The sequence below is a fragment of the Nyctereutes procyonoides genome, unplaced genomic scaffold (assembly GCF_905146905.1).
Source record: "Nyctereutes procyonoides isolate TBG_1078 unplaced genomic scaffold, NYPRO_anot_genome, whole genome shotgun sequence".
NCBI classification, from domain to species: domain Eukaryota; kingdom Metazoa; phylum Chordata; class Mammalia; order Carnivora; family Canidae; genus Nyctereutes; species Nyctereutes procyonoides.
Window position 1 is genome coordinate 76,165,499 of NW_026575146.1, and position 18,303 is coordinate 76,183,801.

At 47.2% G+C, this 18,303-nt stretch overlaps 1 protein-coding gene across 3 annotated transcripts in view; it reads left to right on the plus strand.

Moving 5' to 3' along the window:
- The window catches only part of LOC129500680 (optic atrophy 3 protein-like), a 46,724-nt gene extending 30,884 nt beyond the window's left edge, over positions 1–15,840 (plus strand). Inside the window, exon 3 of one of the 3 annotated variants that reach the window (XR_008662588.1) lies at positions 12,384–12,460. Coding sequence is in view for 1 of the 3 variants with exons in the window: in XM_055311346.1 (XP_055167321.1) it covers positions 12,384–12,820 (437 nt within the window). In the remaining 2 variants the exon portion in view is untranslated. Of the gene's footprint in view, positions 1–754; positions 865–12,383 lie in introns of those variants that run through there. The other 2 variants (XR_008662587.1, XM_055311346.1) reach the window with 2 other exon arrangements.
- Positions 15,841–18,303: the final 2,463 nt, after the last annotated feature.

Sequence of the window (18,303 nt, forward strand, 5' to 3'; positions counted from 1 at the left end):
TTCATTTATTTATTCATGAGAGACACACAGAAAAAGAGAGCGAGGCAGAGACACAGGCAGAAGCAGGCTCCATGCAGGGAGCCCAACCTGGGACTCGATCCTGGGTCTCCAGGATCACACCCTGGGCTGAAGGCGGCATTAAACCGCTGAGCCACTGGGGCTGCCCTGTTTTCAATTTTTTTAAGAATCTCCATACTGTTTTTCATAGTGACTGTACCAATTCACATTTCCACCAACAGTGCACAAAGATTCCCTTTTCTCCACATCCTCGCCAACACTTGTTATTTCTTGTCCTTTGTTTGTTGAGAGGTTTTTGATTACTGACTCAGTCTCCTTACTGATAATTCTTCTATTCAGATTTTCTGTTTCTTCATGATTCTGTATTGGAAGGTTGTATGTTTCTAGGAATTTATCCATTTCAGATTGTTTGTTGACACATTAATTGTTTGGAGTAGTCTTTTAGTCTTTCTATTTCTGTGGTATCTGTTGTAACATCTCATCTTTCAGGTCTGATTTTGTGTTTGCTCTTTTTTTTCGTGGTGACTCTACTAAAAGTTTTTCAATTTCTTTGTCTCCTCAAAGAATTGGCTTTTGGTCTTACCTGTCTTTTATATTGCATTTTTAGTTTGTATTTCATTTATTTTTGCTCTGATCGTTGTCGTTTCCTTCCTCCTGCTAACATTGGGCTTTCTACTTTTTCTGGTTCCTTGATGTATAAAGTTCGGTTGTTGATTTGAAATTTTTATTGTTTCAGGGCACGTGGCTGACTCAGTCAGAGGAGCATGCAACTCTTGATCTTGGGGTTGTGAGTGTGAGCCCCATTTTGAGTGTAGAGATTACTTAAAAATAAAATCTTAAAAAAAAGGAAAATTTCTTGTTTATTGCTGTGAGCTTCCCTCTTAGAACTGCGTTTGCTGCATCCCATAAGTTTTGATACATTGTATTTCCATTTTCATTTGTCTCAAGGTATTTTTCATTTCTTTTTTGATTGCTTCATTGGCTCATTGGTTGTAGTAGCATGTTTCATGTTGACATATTTATTTATGAATTTCTCAGTTTTCTTCTTGTAACTGATTTCTAGTTTTATACCACTGTGGTCAGAAAAGATGGCTGATGTAATTGCAGTCTTCTTAAATTTGTTTAAACTTTTTTGTGGCCTAACATATGATCCTTAGGGTCATAGAAGGATCTGAGTTGCACCTGGAAGCGGACATGGTGGAGAATGTTCCATGTGCACTTGAAGAATGTGGGTTTTGTTTTTTTTTTTAAGATTTTGTTTCTAAAGTAATCTCTACACCCAGTGTGTGGCTCAAACTCACAACCCTGAGATCAAGAGTCACGTGCTCTACCAACTGAGCCAGCCAGGCGCCCCAAGAAGAATGTGTATTCTGTTGCTTTTGGATGGAATGCTTGGCTTGGGCAGGTTTTTAAAATGTTTCTGTTTTAAACATTACATTAATTACTAATGTTGTCAAAGGAGTACAAGTGCTTAGTTTTAAGAGTCAGATACCTCTGTGATTTATGATAAAAAGAAGAAAATGCAGGGGCGCCTGGCTGGCTCAGTCAGAAGAGTGTGCGTGCAACTCTTGATCTCAGGGTCGTGAATTTGAGCCCCACGTGGGGCATAGAGATTACTTATATAAATAAACTTTAAAAAAAGAAGAAGAAAACACAGCCATTTCCTTTCCCACCTCAATTCCTGCTCTCCACAGGTACCCACTTTAACTCTTTGAACTGTTTCTCATATTTACCACCATATTCCTTAAAAAGGTGCTAACACTTCTAGTTTTACATTTTTTCCATTTTTTACTACCTGTTGACCTCCTAATATGGAAGATAAAGATTAAGTGCTTTTATTCTCCCCCATATTTAAAAAAGTGCTTCCTTCTCAAACAGTTAACTATCCCATTACATTATATTTAGCAGTTCAGTATTTAGTGTCGCTGTCCTGACCCTTCCATCACCCCAGGCTACATGAGTAGCAGGTACAGTTGGTAGGTAGTGTGGTTACGATGACTCTTTCATTGCTCACAATGGAGTGAAGGCCCATATTAGGAGCACTTTCCCTTTATTTTACAAGGAAGCAGCCACTGTGTGCATGCAGACATGTTTCCAATAGCAGGGAAGAGGCACTCAGTCCTGTCTCGTGTCAGTGAGCTCCCGAGGCGCCTGGCCCCCACTGTGGAGGAAGAGGAGTCCTTGTCTTAGCAGTACAGTTTCCTGAGGAAAAGGTTACATTCCAGCCACCTGCAGTTCCACGCTCAGGAAAACACTTTCACAATAGTTAGCTATGGCCAAGTACTTCATTTTAATGGGCTCAGTGGGTTAAGATAGCCTTCCTTTCCCCCTGGAAGACTCCTGGGGGCGGGTCAGCCATTGTGCTGTGGCCTGAAGCCTCTGAGGTGCCCAGGGTCTGGAGCTTCAAGCCCTGGACTTGGGGGTCTTGAGGGTCTGAGTTGCCCCTGCAAGTGGACGTGATGGTTGCGTGAGAAGAGGGCCCTGGGCAGCAGTGCCTTGAGAAATACCAGTCCCTAAAGCCAAGGAAAGGATACTAGAGACAGATGGGGGCAGCCTGAGGAGTGAGGAACTGGAGCCAAGAGAAGCAAACACCTCCCAGAGCCATTGTGTTGAGGAGACAGATGAGATAGCATGAGGGGCGTGGGTAGAGTCAGGTGAGAGGGAGGCATGTCTAGGATCCTTGGCTGCCTCCTGTGGACTTCTACAGATCAGCCCTTCCATTGAGTACCTGCACTATGCCCCACCCAGGGCTGGAGACACTGCAGTGACAGTCAGCCCCAAGCCCTGCCCTCGTGGGGTTCACAGGCCAGTTGGGGAGATAGGTTTGTCACCATACAACGATTACCCAGCTTGGTTAGAGCTTTGGCAGGGGTCCGGGAGTCAGGGCAGACTTCGTGGAGGAAGGGATATCTGAGCTGGGATACTCTGTGATACAGAGGACAGATCGAAGGGAGCAAGACTAGGACACAAAGACCAGTGGGGAGACCAACAACTATTTTATGTAGCCCAAGGGCAGAGCTCGGACCAGTGGGTAGGACCTATTTCCAGGAATAAAATTCCAAACGGGAGTCAGGAAGAGGATGCTAATTAATTAACATTTGCTAAATTGAGCGATTTCTCACTTAGCCTCTCATTGCCTTTCTCTCAATCCTGACAGTTGGATATTTTATAATAATTTACTGACGGGGAACTCAGGCTCAGCTGGCACATCTAGAGAGTGAGAAAGCCGAGATTTGAGTCCAGGTCTGCCTGACTCCAGAAGCCCTGCTGACTTCTATTAACCCTGGTCCTGAGCTGGGAGGTTTTTGCATGATCTCATTTAGTTATTTCAGCAGTACTGTCCCACAGGTGGAAGTGTCCTTGTTTTAAAGATGAACTAATAAGATTTGGAGTAGAGAGAAGAGCACTCCTTTGCCCACAGCCAAATGGCAGAATGTGGCTGGTGTCCCTCTTTATCAGATGCACAGGCAAGAGGTGAAAGCAGTACCCAAGAGAGTGCAGTGGTGAAGTCCCAGCAGGGTGGCTGAGGACTAAGGAACAGGTTAGGCCGAGTATTGCCTTTTCCATGGCTAAAGCAACCTGTTGCTTTCTCTCCCTCTCTGGAAAAGCAGCATTCTTTTGATTTTTTGGAGGCAGGCTAAACATCAAACTTTAGTAAAAGTATAAAAATCAGTAACAGACAAGAATGCTTTGACATAATATGGATGTTTATAATGGCATTATATACAGTAAATATGAGGAAACTTCAAGGAAAGATGAGCTGTTCATCCATTCATTAAATACTCCCTAGTGCCTTCTATTTTAAGAAAGAGAATCTGCATTGTATTTTTAAATAATTTTACCCAGAATAAAAAGTGTTGTGATGAGGGAAGCCTAGGGAGCTTTGGGAACATAGGGCTTGTGTCTAATCCAGCCTGGGGATCAGGGAAGACTTCCAGGAGGAAGGAACACTCCAACTGAGACCTAAAAGATGAATTGGGGTGAGGTAAGAAAAGAGGAGTGGGCGGGTGGTATCCTTGGCGGAGGTGATTTTAGGTGTGAGATGGAAAGGTGAGCAAAATAGCCATGAGTGCAGCCCTTGCAGAGCTCACGATCCAGTGGGGGAAATAGAGTCACAAGTGACACTCAAGATTGATCAGGGCTGGGATATAGGAACCCAGGGGACATGTAACTCAGTCCTGAAGAAGGAAACACCTGAGCTGCATCCATGCAGGACAACTAAGAGTTAGCAGACAAGTAGTAGAGAAATGCTGCATAACCAATAGATAGTTCTCTAAAGAGATCAATACTACTCAAGGGTTAAAAAAAAAACCCAAATTTCCATTAAAAGGAATGAAAAGAATGAGGCATCTGTACAGATCCTAACTATAGGATGACAAAAGGTTACTCATCAACTTTAGCCAGTAAATTTGACAATGCAAAGGAAATGGGCAGTTTTCTTGGGGAAACAGAGTTTAATAGTATTGATGCAGAAGAAATAGAAAATCTGGGGGAATCCCCGGGTGGCTCAGTGGTTAAGCGCCTGCCTTTGGCCCAGGGTGTGATCCTGGAGTCCCGGGATCGAGTCCCGCGTCGGGCTCCCAGCATGGAGCCTGCTTCTCCCTCCTCCTGTGTCTCTGCCTCTCTCTCTCTCTCTCTCTCTCTCTCTCTCTCTCTCTCATAAATAAATCTTAAAAAAACAAAAAAAAAGAAATAGAAAATCTGAATAGTCTGGGTGCCTGACTGGCTCAGTCAGTAGAGTGTGCAACTCTTGATCTTAGAGCTGTTAAGTTCAAGCCACATGTTGAGTATAGATAGGGATTACTTAAAAATAAAATCTTTAAAAAAAAAAGAAAATCTGAATAATCTTATATCTGTTAGAGATGTTGAATCCATAATTAAAGACCTTCCCATAAAGAAAACTCCGGACCCTGGGCACCTGCATTGCTCAGTCAGTTAAGCTTTTGTGGGGGTTTTTGTTGTTGTTATTGTTGTTTTAAAGATTTTATTTATTCATGAGAGACACAGAGAGAGAGAGGGAGAGAAGCAGAGACACAGGCAGAGGAAGAGGCAGGGTCCATGCAGGAAGCCTGACACAGAACTCCATCCCGGGACTCCAGGATCACTCCCTGGGCCGAAGGCAGGTGCTAAACCACTGAGCCACTCAGGGATCCCCTCAGTTAAGCTTTTGATTCTCGATTTTGGCTCAAGTCATGATCTTTGGATTATAAGATTGAGCCCTGTGTTGGGCTCCTGGCTCAGTGGATTCTCTCTTTCCCTTTGCCCCCCCCCCCGCCTCATGCGTGTGTGCGTGCATATTCTCTCTCAAAAATAAATGAATTTTTTAAAAGAAAAGAAAAAAAAAACTACAGGCCCAGATGGCTTTGCTAGTAAATTCTTCTTAACATTTTAGAAAGAAACAATACGGGGATCCCTGGGTAGCTCAATGGTTTGGCCCCTGCCTTCTGCCCAGGGTGTGATCCTGGGGTCCCGGGATCGAGTCCCACATCGGGCTCCCTGCATGGAGCCTGCTTCTCCCTCTGCCTGTATGCCTCTGTGTCTCTCATGAATAAATGAATAAAATCTTAAAAAAAAAAAAAAGAAAGAAACAATACCATTTTCTAAACTCTTCTAAATAATAGGGAAAGTGGGGACACGTCCTTATTTAATAAGTCCTTACTTAATTCAATAGGATGCTAATAGCAAAAACCTAACAAAGTCATTACAAGAAAGGATGGCCAAGGTCTCTTGTGAATATGGATTCTCATATCCTTTTTTTTTTTAAGATTTTATTTATTTATTCATGAGAGACACAGAGAGGCAGAGATAGGCAGAGGGAGAAGCATGCACCCTGCGGGGAGCCCCATGTGGGACTCATCCCAGGATCCCTGGGATCACGACCTGAGACAGGCAGGCACTCAGCCACTGTGCCACCCAGGCGTCCCTCTTACAAGTTTTAGAATCAACTTGTTCCTAATTATAAAAAGCGTGTTAGGAGGTTTACTGGGCTTTTTGAATCTATAGTTCAATTTGGAGAGCCTTAATAACATGAGTGAGTCTTCCAATCCATGAATAGGGTAATAATCTGTTTTGTTTGTTTTTAAGATTTTATTTCTAAGTAATCTCTACACCCAATGTGAACTCACAACCCCGAGACTGAGTCGCATATACTACCAACTGAGCCAGCCAGTTGCCTCTTTATCTCTCTATTTTTTATAAGTATTCTTTAATTCCTCTCAGCAGTATTTTAAGTCTTCAGGGTAGAGTTCTTGCACATCTTTTGTCCATATATTTCTATATATTTAAAGAGTTTTGGTGCTATTGTGAATGGTATTTTAAAATCCATTGTCTAGGGACCCCTGGGTGGCTCAGCGGTTGAGTGTCTGCCTTTGGCTCATGTTGTGATCCTGGTGACCCAGGATGGAGTCCCGCATCGGGCTCCCTGGGGAGTCACTTAAGTGACTGAGCCACCTAGGCATCCCAAGTACTTTTCAAATAAATGCAAAAGGACCTTGCAGTCTTAGAATAAATCCCACTAGATCATGATTTATTATCCTTCTTATATATTGCTGGATTCTGTTTGCTAATATTTTTGTTTAGGATGGATTAGTTGGATTCCGGGTGCCTGGGTAGCACAATTGGTTGAGGGTCTGACTGTTGGTTTTGGCTCAGGTCATGATCTCAGGGTCGTGAGATTGAACCTCAAGTCAGTCTCCACACTCAGCATGGAGTCTGCTTGAGATTCTTTTTCTCCCTCTGCCTCTCCTGCTCATGCTCTCTGTCTCTAAAGTGAATGAATAAATCTTTAAAAAATAAAAAGAGAGCTATGTGCTTTAATTTGTATGGTATTTATAATGAGCTGGTTTGTCTCTACATTATTAAAATGTATTTATTGATTACCAACATTTTACTTCATTTTGTGATAAACCTCTTCTCTGCTTTTATTTACTGATGACTTCAAGAGTATCACTTGTGATTCCAGGAATGATAAGAGAAAACTGAGAGCTAATAGAACATACCATATGAGTCCAAAAAACAAAACAAAACAAAAATCCCAACCCCTTGGACCATCTAGAACTTACCCAGGAGGCAGCAGCAAAGGAACCCACCGAGGACAAACAGTGAGCTGTGGCATTTTTCCCATCCAAAGACCACCCTAATAGAAAGATCCTCAACCCTGGCTGCTCTCCCAGGCTGTGTGAGTTAAATCAGCTGATGGATGAGGAGTACTGTCTCCCCATTTTCCGTCTTCTGAGTGAGGCAGAGTCCTGTGACTCAGCTGTTTTACTTGCCCATGGGCAGGGCATGGAAGGCCCAACTGGTCCATCCACATGACAGAAGACAACTCCTTGATAAAAAGAAGCCAAAGAAGTCTGTGGCAACACAAGAGATCTCATAGGCATAATGCTGAGCAAAAGAGGACAGAGCAGGGAATACAAATGATTAACTACAAAGAAATCAGAATAGGACTTAGAGTATACTTATAATCATCTATCATGGGAGGTCAGAATAGTGGTTTCTGAGGGTAATTGGAAGAGGGCTTGAAAGTGGGAGCCTTTCAGAGTGCAGAAATATTGTAGATCTTAATCAGGGTGATGCTTACATATTAAATTTTCTGCTGGTACCTAGCTGGCTGAGTTGGAGCATAGGACTCGTGATCACAGGGTTCTGAGTTTGAGCCCCACACTTAGTATAGAGATTATTTAAATATAAAATTAAAAAAAAAACATTTTTTAAGACACCTGCATGGCTCAGTGGTTGAGCATCTGCCTTTGGCTCAGGTCATGGTCCTGGGGTCCTGGGATCGAGTCCTGAATCAGGTTCCCTACAGGGAGCCTGCTTCTCCCTCTGCCTATGGCTTTGCCTCTCTCTCCCTGTGTGTCTCATGAATAAGTAAATAAAATAGGGGAATCCCGGGTGGCGCAGCGGTTTAGCACCTGCCTTTGGCCCAGGGTGCGATCCTGGAGATCCGGGATCGAATCCCACGTCGGGCTCCCGGTGCATGGAGCCTGCTTCTCCCTCTGCCTGTGTCTCTGCCTCTCTCTCTCTCTCTCTGTGACTATCATAAATAAATTTTAAAAATTTAAAAATAAATAAATAAATAAATAAATAAATAAATAAATAAAATCGTAAAAAATTTTTTTTAAATTATCCTGCTCTACACTTACTGTGTATTTTATAGAAGTTATATTTCATTAAAAAGTTAAAAAGTTAGGGATCCCTGGGTGGCGCAGCGGTTGAGCGCCTGCCTTTGGCCCAGGGCGCGATCCTGGAGACCCGGGATCGAATCCCACGTCGGGCTCCCGGTGCATGGAGCCTGCTTCTCCCTCTGCCTGTGTCTCTGCCTGTGTCTCTGCCTCTCTCTTTCTCTCTGTCTCTCATGAATAAATAAATAAAATCTTTAAAAAATAATCAATACATAACAATAAATACAATCAAAGAGACGGAGAGAAAAAAAATTTAAGTAAGCTACACCCAACATGGGGCTCAAACTCACAACCCTGAGATCAAGAGTCATGTGCTCTTCTGACCCAGCCATTCAGGTGCCCTGAGATTGCAAAGAAAATTAGAGACTAAGTGGAGACCAAGAGTACATTTATGGATTGTGGATTGAGAGACAACATCGGGAAGATGCTGCTGTCCTGGAAATGATCTGTAAATTCACTGGAATTCCAACCAAAATCTGGGACAATGGCTTTTAGCCTTTTGACTGTATTCCAGTTTACACACACAGTCACACACAAAACAAGGACAAAAGTTTTGTGAAACCATATTTGTCCTGACTACTTAAGATTGCCTTTGATGTTTTCTGTTATATTCTAGGGTTTTTTTGTTTGTTTGTTTGTTTGTTTGTTTGTTTTATTTATTTATTTATTTTTTATTAAATTTTTAAAAATTTTTTTATGATAGTCACAGAGAGAGAAAGAGAGAGAGGCAGAGACATAGGCAGAGGGAGAAGCAGGCTCCATGCACTGGGAGCCCGATGTGGGACTCGATCTTGGGTCTCCAGGATCGCGCCCTGGGCCAAAGGCAGGCGCCAAAGCGCTGCGCCACCCAGGGATCCCTGTTTGTTTGTTTTAATATCCATGAGCTTGGGTTTGTTGTTTAATTGTACATACAAGTGAGATTATATGGTATTGGCCTTTCTCTGATTTATTTCTTTTTTCTTTTCTTTTTTTTTTTTCTGACTTATTTCTCTTAGCTATACACATCACTTGTAAAAATGGGGAGTGGAGGAAGGACAGGCTGCATGGGGATAAAGTGATAATCTTTTTTACTGGGACTGAGGGCCCAATAGAAAATGTGTAGAAGGCAGCAAATTTCCCAGTGCAAAGTTCAGAAGAGAGGTGAGCAAGGTACACTTATTTTCAGATGTCAGGGCAATGATGCTAGCAGAAGGCAGGCTGGTGAGGGTGAGATTTGGGGGGCCATTTGGGGTGGGCCTAAGGATCAGGGCCAGGTGCGTGGGACCCTCTGACTTTCAGCTTTATAGTTTGATTACTTTATTTTCATGCAGTGTGTTACTTTTATTAATGAAAACAATGGCATTTTTTTGTGTTTTTGTCATATTTTAACCAGCTCCTGACTGCTGCCATAGAACAGCCACAGGGGCATGAGGCTGGGGTGGTGACCCATTGATGCATTCAACGGGGATACTCTAAGCATCACCTGTGTGCCTGGCCTGCTGCTAGCAGGTGCCAGGGATACCCAGTGACTGTGACCATGGGGCTCACGGGGCAGCATGGGAGACAGAGTGCAGACAAGTGACTGCATGACAAGACTATTCCCAGTTGTGATAGGTGCTCTGAAGGAAACAATGGCAGGAGGGACAGAGGTCTCTGAATCAGGAGGTCAGGGAGGGGACATTGGTCACAGCCAAGATGGAGAGGATGGGGGTATGGGAGATGTATGCTGAGAGGCTGTGGGGCAGGAGAACACCTGAGTCCCAAGTCTCTGGCCTGGTGACAGGATGGACACAAGAGGAGGAGGAACTGTCCAGTGGGCCAGGGAACCGGGGTCATGTCTGGACACAGTGAATGTGAGGCGTCTGGAAGGCATCTGGGGACCTGCTGGATCTCAATTTTGGCCTGTCCTGGCTCCTCATGGCTGCCCATTTCCATCCCCCCATTCCCTCATGGACCTTGTTTCCTGAACCCCAAATCTGGCTGCTGACCAGAGACTGCCATTAGCCCCTGCTCTGAAAGCCTTCTCTCTCTCACACACACACACCCTACTTCATTTCCTATGCCTGCATGTGTGCCCCCACCCCTCGTGCCTACACCCAGGCCCGACTGCTGACCCAGGTCCTCGTGCTCTGTCCACAGTGCCATGTGGGGACATTCCCCCAGCGATGCCAGTAGAAGTGGTGCTTTACTTCGTTACCACTTTCCGGCCACAATGCCCTGTGGTCCCGGCGTGAAGGATCAGGTGACAGTTACAGGCCTGGCACCCTTGCGGCTGGGGTCTGGTCATCACCTCCCCATTTTACAGAGGGGGCTCAAAGTGGGCTGTCCTTGCAATAGGCAGCAGAGCTTCAGGCAGACCCCGGCTTGACCTCAGTGTGGGAGGGGTCTGGACAGCCAGGACTCCAGGAACCCCACAACACCAGGGCCTCCATAACAGTTCGTGGTAACAGTGTGTGCCACAGGGGCAGTTCTCGGGGGGCCCTGGGTATGCTCCTTTAGATCTTAACTGCTGAAGGCAAGCAGAGCTCCTCTAAACATTTTTGCTGCCTCACCCCTTTAAAACATTTAAAAGTTATATACCCTCTGTGCATTTTCAAGGTGACAGCTAAAACTTCTGCATGAATTCAAGTAGATGCAGAGGATATAATTTCTGGTGTGTCATGAATATTGACATTTCCAAGCAGAGTTGGCGCCATCCTTCCTTGGAAGTATCTAATGCAGTCCCCATAACTCTTGTTATTTGGCACCTGCTACTCTTGGTTTGAAAGGGAGAAAAAAAATGAACAAGCCGTTCTTTTACACTCAGAAATTTCACATTGTTCCTTGACCTTTGTCCTTGAACTTCTACTTACATTTCCCTTGCAGCATTCTTTCTAATAAAGTCTGTGTCAGCAACCAAAACATGTACAGAAATCCAAATTTCAATTTTTGTTTCATTTCTGGTGACCATAAGGTTATAAATGTTTAAAAATATCTTCCTCTGGGTTTTAAAAATTATTAGTGCACACTTCACTTAAAACATTTCATACAGGGGATCCCTGGGTAGCGCAGCGGTTTAGCGTCTGCCTTTGGCCCAGGGCGCGATCCTGGAGACCCGGGATCGAATCCCACATCGGGCTCCCGGTGCATGGAGCATGGAGCCTGCTTCTCCCTCTGCCTGTGTCTCTGCCTCTCTCTCTCTCTCTCTCTCTCTCTCTCTCTCTCTCTGACTATCATAAATTAAAAAAAAAAACATTTCATACATTATGCGTTTGTGTGAATAATTATGAAACATTGAAAGCAAAGCGCTGTGTTGGACACGAACCTCCAAATGAACTAGACAGCGATGTCATGTATCCTGGATGAATATGAATTACTGCAGGAGGGAGTCAGGGTCCGGCATCAGTTCTGCCTTGGTTTTTTAAGACTCACATGCTGAGAATCTCCCTGCACAAAGAAACAGCTAGGCAAGAAAGCTCTCGTTCCAGCAGTACCAGTCAGCTCATGAGCTTCTTTCAAGGTACGTGCCCTATACCTCACCATGAAGAGCTCACAAGGCCATTAGCTACATCCTCAGGGTTGGTGAAAATTAAGGATGGGAGCCACCAGACCTGCCAAGAGGACGGTCTGTGGACAGGTCTGTGAACCCCTGTTCACAGTCGCTTTGCGTGCATTCCCACATTCCGGCTGCCCTTTCTTCGGAGCCAGGAGGTCCCACTACCCTGCAGCACTAACTCAGAATTAGGGGAAGATTCGAAAAAAAAGACAGGGCAGGGGTAGGGGGTATTGGAGGTCTGCCTTTCTTCTAAGAAGTGGGTTGGAGACTGTGTCAGGGGAGGAGGATGCTTGGCTGTCCTGCTGGTGGCTTGATGGGAGGAGCAGAGGGAGCTAAGACTCTGGCAATTAAGCCTTCACACCTTCCAGGGACTTTGTGTCCTGGGAGCTCCTTGTAACCCTACAGGGGCGTGTGTCTCCATCCCACCCCCAAGTCTAAGGATTTCCCCTCCTGGGCAGGGTTTCTTATTCCTGGATGCTTGGCAAAATCCTCTGGGAATTTTTAAAAGATCCCTGGGCTAGGCCAGTGCAGATCTTGTTTAAGGCAATGCCCCTGGTGATTCTGGCCGTGGTGTCCCAGGTGCTCCAGCCTGGACACCGAAATGCGGAGGGGTGGGGTTTGTAGGGGCTCCTGGCGCACGACCTGACCCCTCTCTTCCCCCGCAGTGTACCACTGGGTGGAGATGCGGACCAAGATGCGCATCATGGGCTTCCGGGGCACAGTCATCAAGCCCCTGAATGAGGAGGCTGCCGCTGAGTTGGGCGCCGAGCTGCTGGGCGAGGCCACCATCTTCATCGTGGGCGGTGGCTGCTTGGTCCTGGAGTACTCACGCCACCAGGCGCACCAGCGTCACAAGGAGGAGGAGCAGCGTGCCGCCTGGGACGCGATGCAGGACGAGGTGGGCCGCCTGGCGCTGGCGCTGGAGACCCTGCAGGCGCAGGTGCAGGCGACGTCGCAGCAGAGCGCCCTGGAGGAGCTGCAGGCGCAGATGCAAGAGGTGCGCGCCCAGCTCTGCATCCCGGAGCCATCGTCGGTGTCCCAGGCCACATCCACATCCAAGGCAGTGTCCACGTCCCAGGCACAGGAGCCTGCGGAAGTCTGAACTTGGCCATGGTTGTGTGTGCTCTGATGTGGCCTTCTCCCCATACTCCCCGCCGCCTGTGCTGGCCCAGCGGAAATCACCCGGATCTTGAAGGAACTTGGATTCAGTCGGCCCCTACCGACCAGCGGTACCTTCCACTGGGGCCAGCCCCCAGCCAGTGAAGGTGCCAGTGTAGCACCCTCCAGCTCTAACTCATAGGTACAGACCGCGTGCCCATCGCTGCCCCCCACCACCACACTGACCTGTGAGGTCCCAGCCAGAAGGACAACAGGCTCACTCTTCTGGCAGAAGAGAAAAGGGACCCAGACTTGAGCTGAACCAAGCTGTTACCCCACCCTCACCCCCATTTCCGTGATAAATGTTACCCTTTCCTGGGCGCTCATCCTGTTCACTGGAGCACCCCCTTCCCTTTGTCAATAGGCACAGACCATTGTAAAGAAATGTGGTGTCGTTCAGTGAACTTCTGTCCCCCTCATCTAAGGTTGGCTCTAGCTGGTTTCCCCACTCTCTTTGAGGGGAATAAAGAAGGGATCCTGCCTTGCAGTGGATCCACTGAATGTTATATCTTCCCCCTTAACCTGATCTGTGGCACCCTACCGAGACCCCAGATGACTATTCCAGCAGATCCCCACCCCCCAGTCCTGCAGTCTGGCACAACCCACTGGAATGTCTGTGCAGCACCTCTCTGGCACTGCCCTCCCAACACCACTTCCATGGGTGGAAAAATTGAACCTGCTCAGGCTGATCCAACCAGCCTTTCCGCCTGGACCCCTGTCCTCCCTCCTCCAAGTTCCTGAACCTTTCCTGACATGTCGTTTCCTACCTTCCTCACTGTCTCCTTCAGTGGCCTCTCTCAGCGCACTGCCAGCCACGGTTAGATGATCACATTCCTCATGTTCCATCCAAATCTCTTGACCTGTGTGCCCTTGCCCTCCCCCACTGAAGCTCTTGACTGGTCCCACAGCCCCCTTCGTGCAGTGGTGCCCCCCTGCCTCCAGAGCCCTCAACCCCATCTCCCTCCCACTGGGCCAGGCCACCAGTTGGTCCTAACCTTTATTAGATTCCCAGGGCGACCATAACATGACCACAAATGTGATGGCTTACAGCCACAGAAATGTGTTCTCTCACAGTCCCAGAGGCTGGAGATCTGGAATCAAAGTGTCAGCAGGGCAGCCCTCCATCTGAGGGGCATTGGTGGGAAGATCCTTCCTTGCCTCTTTTAACTTCCAGTGACTGCACATCTCCAGTCTCTGCCTCTGTCTCCATGTGGCCTCTTGTGTCTCTTGGAAAGGCTACCTGTCTTTGGATTTAGGGCCCACCCTAAATCTAGGATGATGTCACTTCGGGATCCTTAACTTATTTACAGAGTTGGGGTTTTGTTGTTTTGTTTTCCCAGCTATGCTTACAGTCACAGGTTCCGTGGGTTATCGTGTGGGAGCCACTGTTCAACCCACTATACCTCGGCACCCCAAGAGTATGCTGGGACTCTTGCCCATCCCACGGGATGTGTGGCCTTTCCCTCAGGGGTGATAGGAACCAGGAACCAGCCTTTGCTGCTGGGTCTCTTCCAGGAATTTCACTGATGCAAGAGGGCTGTGGCTCCCAGCAGTCTGCATTCTGTTCTGCAAACTGTCAATGCTCTATTGCCTGAGTAAAAGCCCGAGAGTGAGGAAGTCATCTTAAGGATGTCTGAGGACATAAGGATCCTCAAAATTGGCACAAGCCTCGTTAAAATTAGAGGAGCTGATGTGCACTAAATTAGGGCAGTCATCTTATGAACTCTTTCCCAGATTGGGAAATAAGCCGAGGGGAAGCAAAGGGACATGCCCAAGGCCACGAAGCCAATGAGGGACTGGCTGTCCATGGTAATAAGAGAAGTAATAAGTACATAAGAAGAGTGGGGCGGGGGCTCAAGGAAGGAGATGGGGAAGGGGTGCAGGGTGCTGGAAAGCATCAGTGCTAGACAAGGAAGGGGAGCAGGGAGGCAGTTACTGGGGAGGAAGAGTGGTTAGGGATCTACACAGAAGCCCAAGGCATTTCCCAGAGACAGTGTTGAGAGTGGGGCACCTTCAATTTCCAGTCCAAGCAGTCCCAGACCACACCCAAAATCTTAGCATTTAATGAGCGAGTTAGATCCAAGATCCACCGTACCTGGCCAGGTTCCAAAAAACTGTAGGTGAAGCGGGAGAAACAGGCTTGCTCACCACTCTTTCCTTCTTCACCTCACCTCCAGGGGTTGGGGTGGGGGTTGGCGGTGATCTGGACACCACACCTCCCCAGACATAAAACCAAGACACTGGGGTCCTGAAAGATCATCGTAATTCCTTCTAGAAGGGGAGGAGAAGCTGACCGTAGAGGGAGCTGAGGAGGTGGGTCCTGGGTGGAGGTGTCTTTAAAGTCAGAAGTGACCTTAGTGGATAAATGAGAAGATGGCCAGAGATATCAGTGTGGAGGGGTGATGGACAGAGCCAGCTGAGCAGGCTCAGTACCCGGTTTCCATGGCTACTCCTGGAGGCCCCCTGTGGCACTGACCTGTCTCTGGAGCACGTTGCTAGACGTCAGCGACTGATGTATCCTCCCCTCCACCCATCATGTCAATACATAGTGGCCATTAATAGTGTTTTCTTCATTTCATTCATGAGAAAATCAAGGCATAGAAAGGGGGGAGTCACCCACCCAAGGACACACAGGCAGGAAAGAAGCAGAAGTTGGACCAGAAGATGGACAGCATACCAGAGCCCGAGGTCCTAACCCTTGCACCATCTTGACCCTGATGTGGCATCATTCTCACATCCCTGAGACTCAGAACTCAGTCCTGCGTGGCCTTCCATGAGGCCATACCTTGTGGGATGCATGGGCTTCACCCACTGGGTGGGATCAGGGTGTGTGGAAATGCAAAGAATCCCCTCTCAAAATGCACGAGGCTGAGACCAAAGGATGGTTCATCACTCTGGTTTCCTGCTAAAGTTTTGTATACATTCTCGACTTGGGGAAGGGGGTAGAATAAATTTATAAATGAGGTTGGTTGTCTTCAAGTTCGTGTATTTTTTCATATATGTGTGTGTGTGTGTGTGTGTATACACACACACACACATTTTAGAAACCCCGTTACAACCTTAGAAAAAATGTCTTTGATTATTCTTTCATTCGAGAAACTTTCAGATGTCCACTGTGTGCCCCGATCTGTTTTGTGTCGCGCTGGGGTCCCAGCAGTGAGCGGGACAGCTGCAACCCTGCCTTCACTGCTCTCCCAGTCAGAGGGGGGAAGAGCACATACAGACATTTGCTTTTCCAGCATTACCTGCCTGCCCCTCGGTGACTGGGGACGAAGGAGCCCGGCTGAATCCAGACTCTCCCCTTCCTGAGCACTCAGCACAAGCATGGGGGTAAAACACAAAACCCATGAACACTGGCTCCTAGAAGCCTCATACTGTCCCCATCCCTGGCTAGGCTCTGTTGTCCACTCTGTTGGTTTCCCAGTCGGGCCGGCCTTGCCTGGAGAAAGCCACCCCTAGAGAAAGTGGATTTCAGTAAGCCCCTGCCTGATTCATGGGGCCCTATGGCCGTCCCTGTGCTAGCCACTGTTAACTCTTGAGGGGCCAGGCCTAGGCTCCCCACCCCGATGGACTGAGGGAGGGAAGCGTGCCCAAAGGAGAGTCCAGTAGGCATCCTTCTACCCACTCGTTAGACAAATGTTTACTGAGCACATGCTGCATGCCAGGCCCCATTGTAGTAGCCAGGAATGGGCCAGGAACAAGACGAGGGCTCTCTCCACCATCATGGAGCCGACATCTAGCACGGGAGATGGGCAGTAAAGAGGTGAAGGGCTGGTCCTGTGGCAGTGTTCCGGATTAATGGCTCATTTAGATCAGGATGGCTCTTTTGAGATGAACCCCAATGTCAGGGTTGAGTTTTTGCAATAGATATCATATGGCCTTCAGAAATGAAACTATTTACTATCTGGCCCTTTACATCAAGAGGTTACTGACCCGGAGCCCCTGGCTGGCTCAGTCAGAAGAGCATTCGACTCTTGACCTTGGGGCCCTTGACCTAGGGGTCATGAGTTCGAGCCCCATGTTAGATGTAGAGAGTACTTAAATAAACCTTATAAAAAGAAAAAAAGTTTACTGATCCATAAAATAGACTAAGGAAGGGGAGTCAGGGGAATGAAGACTGGCACCCTTGTCTCAGTTGTCCTAGTTCTGGAGGCTCCTGCCAGCTCCGGGCACCATGTAGGACTGAGAATGAGACCGGTAACAACATCTCGCTTCAATGACTCCAGACCCAGCTCTGCTTCCTTCCCTCCCCACCTGTAGGCGTCATTCCACCAAAGACTTGGCCATAACCCTATTGCACACACATCACAAGTGTCTATGGGGCGCCTGGGTGGCTCAGTTGGTTGAACGTCTGACTCTTGATTTTGGCTCAGGTCATGATCTCAGGGTCGTGAGATCTGAGCCCCGCGTTGGCCTCCTCGCTCAGCGTGGAGACTGCTTGTCCCTCTCCCTCTGCTCCTCTCTCTCTCTCTCTCTCAAATAAAGTCTTTAAAAAAAAGTCTCCATCTCAGCCCATGGTGGCAAGCCATAGTGAGAAGCAGAGTTTATGCCATATACCTATTTATAGAATTCACTGTTCACACTTATGAATGTATTATAAATATGGCATAATCCATGCATTATGGGACAGTATATAACAGAATATGAAAATATTTTTATGTAATATGTAACAACATTGTATAGCATATGTGTGTGTGCGTGTCATTGGAATGAAAATTTCACTAAATACCGTTAATATGTACAGTGCAATCTGATACTTCTTACTGTGTTCCTTTTCATGAAGAAAAGCTACAGATACAGATGTGTCCTATGTGCCTAATATGTGTGATAAACATACACAACTCGTTCTGTGTATTCTCTAACATATGCTGACGTCATACATCATATATTACATATGTGGTTAGAACAGAAGTTTTGCTACCTGCTAATTGCCCTTACCACGTGCCATGCACTCTGTTACTTTCTTTTTTATTCTATCTCATAAAGAAAGGCCCGTATATATGGATGAATTATGCGGATCTACATAAAGGGGGCTGCCTTGGGCCCTTGGCTTGTGTTCTAGGTGAGGCATGAGCCATGGGAGGCTCTGAGCAGAGGAGGGACGTGAGTTGACTTAGGATCCCCCCTGACCGGCTGTGGGGGGCAATGGTGGAAGCTGGGAAGAGATGACTGTGATTGTCTATGTGTGGGGGTCACGGTGGCTGGACCGGGGGGAGACAGCAGAGGTAGGGAGAAGCGGGATTCTGGGCATGTTAATATTTCAGACGTGGAGCAGAGAGGATTTGCTAAGCGAGGGGATGTTGGGGAGTCGCTGACAGCTTCCAAGTCTTGGAAGTCTTGGCTGTGTGCTTCTAGAAGGGAAACCCTGGCAGGTCCTGAGATGGTGAGGCTGCCGCAGACCAGGCACGAGGAGATACTGAGAGCCCC